Source organism: Teleopsis dalmanni, unplaced genomic scaffold, assembly GCF_002237135.1.
Source record: "Teleopsis dalmanni isolate 2A unplaced genomic scaffold, ASM223713v2 unscaffolded_contig_1805, whole genome shotgun sequence".
NCBI classification, from domain to species: Eukaryota; Metazoa; Arthropoda; class Insecta; order Diptera; family Diopsidae; genus Teleopsis; species Teleopsis dalmanni.
In genome coordinates this window covers 2,449-6,093 of record NW_024033187.1, presented here as the reverse complement: position 1 = coordinate 6,093, position 3,645 = coordinate 2,449, and the positions used below count along the sequence as shown (strand labels likewise).

Below are 3,645 nucleotides of genomic sequence, written 5' to 3'. Positions count from 1 at the left end.
AATCGCCGAGGTTGATAGTTTCTACTACCTTGGCAGTATTAATACAAAGGAAGAAGGGACCGACGAGGATATTTTAACTCGCATTAGTAAAGCCAGTCATACATTTTTCAAAACGAAGAAAATCTAGTCCTCGAACTTTATCTCGCGACGCACTACGATTAAAATCTTTAACACTAGTACCAAATCAACAGTTCTCTTTGGAAAGTCACAGAACGCATCCGACAAATTATATAATTATAATTAAAATTTCCTAGTCACGGTTAATTTCAAACACTGAACTTCTTACCATATCCAAAAATGTACCAATAGAATTCGAGGTTAAAAGCCAGAAGTGGCGTTGGATTGGACACGCAATCTGGAAAGACACCGTCATTGTGAAAATAGCCTTTGAGTGGATCCCACAAGGTTCACGTAGGCCTGGCCGCCCACGAGTCACCTAGATGCGCTCTATCAACGCTGAACATCGGCAGTCTGGTTTACAAAACGAAATTCGGCAGAAGGCTCTTGACAGATAAGTATGGAAAAACTGCGTCTCCACCCTATGATTTTACTAAGAGCGATGTCTTTACCCAATGTATTGTAAATAAATACATTGTAAATACACGAATCAAATAATAATAATAATATTGATTCTTTAAGTACTAATAAAAATTGTCTGCATCAGCGAATATCTTATATTAGTTCTTAAACAGTATCGTTACGTTACGTTCTAACTAGGACTAATATTATTTCTCTCTCTAAATTATTGCTAAAACTCTGACAAATTAAAAACTGCCAGTGCCATAGTGTCATATATCAAATTAATTCGTATATATATCAAAAAATAGGGTTTTGAAACTAGCTAGGGCACTGTTTACGAAAATAGGTGCTATAACTTTGAAGTGGTTTCAAAGTATAATCTTCTATACACAAAAAATATTTAATGTTTGCTGTAATATATGTTAACTATGTTGCTTAGTTGGTACACATAGGTCTAGATTTGCTGTATAGAAAACGTTTATAGAAACTGACGTAAATCAAATGAAAACTCCTTCGAAAATCTTATTTCTATTTCCTTATTATAGATATTATTCCTTATAATATAATTTTTATCGAATTAATTATACAAGAACTTGTAATATTTCACTTTAATCTAATGTCAATTTTGCATTAAGATTCTGATCCATAGAATGGAACGACTGATCTGATCCGTGTGCTTGTTATTGAGTATTGAGCTTTTACAATTAGTGATAGCGGATTTAGAGGTGTTTTCCAAGTGTCTAAGTTACTGGAATTGATCTAGAAGCGAGGATATCATGGATATCATACGAGTAGAAGTAGATGATAAAAGACGATTTTACGCTTCTGGGCAACAACTCGAAATTCGAATCAGGAGGGCCAACAAAAGCCAATAAAAGGATACATTTTGGCAATCCGAAACGCGATCGTATGGAAAACTCAGGCAAACGTGTGGTATACATTACTTTATATCAACGTGACATGCAACACTAAGAATATTAGAAATTCAAAAGAATTTGTTTTCACGGTAAAAACAAAATGTAAATATCAACTTCATGTTATAAACCGAACCGAAACTAAAACTTCTTGAAATAAATATCGGCTACAAATGTTTCCGAACTATTTGAACTATGTATATATCGTTTTTTAAAAGACTAAACGAAGCCACTTTCAAATTTTACTAAAAAACGTCCGTTTTAAAATGTAATACAAAATATATTTCAATTTCAAACAAGAACTTTTAAGTTTTAATAGGGAAATAATAGTTTTAGTGCAAAAACCGCGTTTTCTGAAGTTTCTGATAGTGAAATATATGGTATCAGCTTCACTTCTTCGCGGTATCAGTGTAGATTATGAAAAAAACTCATTCGATTCTATGTTCCAACTCTTATAGTCGAAGACATTGTGATTGTTTTTAAATTTTTCTATTTTTTGTGTCCATATTTCGAAAAGATGTCCCCACTAAAACACGTTTTTTAATAGTTTTTTTAAAGTTCAAAGAAAATAAAAATTTTCAAATTTCAGCTGTATATCCGTAGTTGAACTACTCCCACAAAATGTCGCCAAGTGTGGTCTCCTCGTAACACTCCGCAACTGACCGTTTTAAACATAGACCGGTTGATCTTCCTTTTGTTTTTAGTGAACTCTTCTGTGTACTTCCTCCTGGGTTCTTTCCTGCAAACGCTTGGACTTCTGAATCAGTACGAAACAAAAGATCTAAATTTAAATCATCATCTAAAACGTCACAAAACTGTTGAGTTCCTTCCACCGGTATCGAACTTGTAACTGGTTTGGGCTGACCTGCCGCCTTTGAGGCAGGTGGGCCATAGCAAAATGACCTTGAATCAAGAACGAAATCAGATTCATAATCTTTTAAATTCACAACGAATGCCGTATCAGGCAAGGCTTCATCCATTTCCGGTGATGAGTACTCAAGAATAGTTGACATGTCTCCCTTGGCTAGGGCTTCTATTATTTTTCTGAAATTCCTAGTTTTCTGAAATTTATATTTAGTTTTTATGTATTTTTTAAGAGAACTTTAAGAATTTACACTTTAGGTGTGTCCATCTTGAAATACAGAAATTTTAATATGTTTTGTGGAAATTTATGAATTATTTTTTTTGAAAATTTGATATTTTATGAAATATAAATTGAAATTTAAAAAAATTTACTTCAGTTACTAAGTTTCTCTGAAAAATATTTGAATACTTGTACATATACGATGGGTGTGTAACCAGTCGGTAATAATTATTAATGTATTTTATTTGCCTAATTCTCTCAATTTTTAGTAGCTTCAGTCCAGATTATTTCTCTGATATGAAAGCTTTTTTTATTTTGACGATTACTGAACACACAAAAGTGTTGGTGAATTGGCAAAAATTGACTAAAATGAATTCCAGATATGGATTCGACACAATTTTCTGAAGAAATGAATCATTTCTGAAATTAAAAGAAATTTTGACCAGCAATGCCTACACTCTACAACAATATATTAATTATTTTGAAACAGTTTTACGAAGTTAATTTGTGGGTGTATGGCTGTAGACCCAAAGATGCAAAGGACCAAGAAATATGGTGAACAAAATCCACTTTCTAATGATTGAAGATCTTTGAACAGAAGTGAGCAAGATTGTTGATAAAGTACAACTCTCATGTGATCATATTTATAATATTTAGCAAACGAATTACATATGGAACAGTTTTCAGCAAAATGGATGTAAACCTACGTAATCACTACTAAACTGTATTTACAAATATTAAAACTTTATGGAAACAGACGGTAACACATAAGTGAATTGATAAGTTCGGCTGATAGCTACAGAGACCTTGACCCAAAATCTATTATTTGAGAATTTTCCTGAAAAGTTTATGCATTGAGTTATAGTCCTATATGGGAGATGGACATTTCGTAATACTCCGATAAAAAACCTCCAATCGGAAGAGTGAACTTCGTCTGATCAAGTACTCAAGAATATATAAACATTTGTGACTGCGGAAGAGGTTATAGTTTCTTTTATTGTGGATATACACATGACATTAAATCAGTTACATTAAAATAGATAAAATAACAGAAAAATAATATTATGCGAACCTTAGAAATCATTTAAGTAATTGATTGGCAAATAGATATTGTTATTATTATTTGTT

At 32.3% G+C, this 3,645-nt stretch overlaps 1 protein-coding gene across 2 annotated transcripts; it reads right to left on the bottom strand.

The window, feature by feature from the left end:
* Positions 1 to 1,752: 1,752 nt before the first annotated feature.
* Positions 1,753 to 2,589, bottom strand: LOC119664347. Of its 2 annotated transcripts, XM_038073859.1 has the most exons (3): positions 2,551 to 2,589; positions 2,097 to 2,494; positions 1,753 to 1,959 (listed from the first exon to the last, which is right to left on the bottom strand). In XM_038073859.1, exons 1-3 carry the CDS (start codon positions 2,563 to 2,565, stop codon positions 1,923 to 1,925), a joined length of 450 nt encoding a protein of 149 aa, XP_037929787.1. In that variant the 5' UTR covers positions 2,566 to 2,589; the 3' UTR covers positions 1,753 to 1,922. The 2 variants fall into 2 exon arrangements, with proteins under 2 accessions (XP_037929787.1, XP_037929786.1); XM_038073858.1 differs by having other exon boundaries at positions 1,753 to 2,494.
* Positions 2,590 to 3,645: the final 1,056 nt, after the last annotated feature.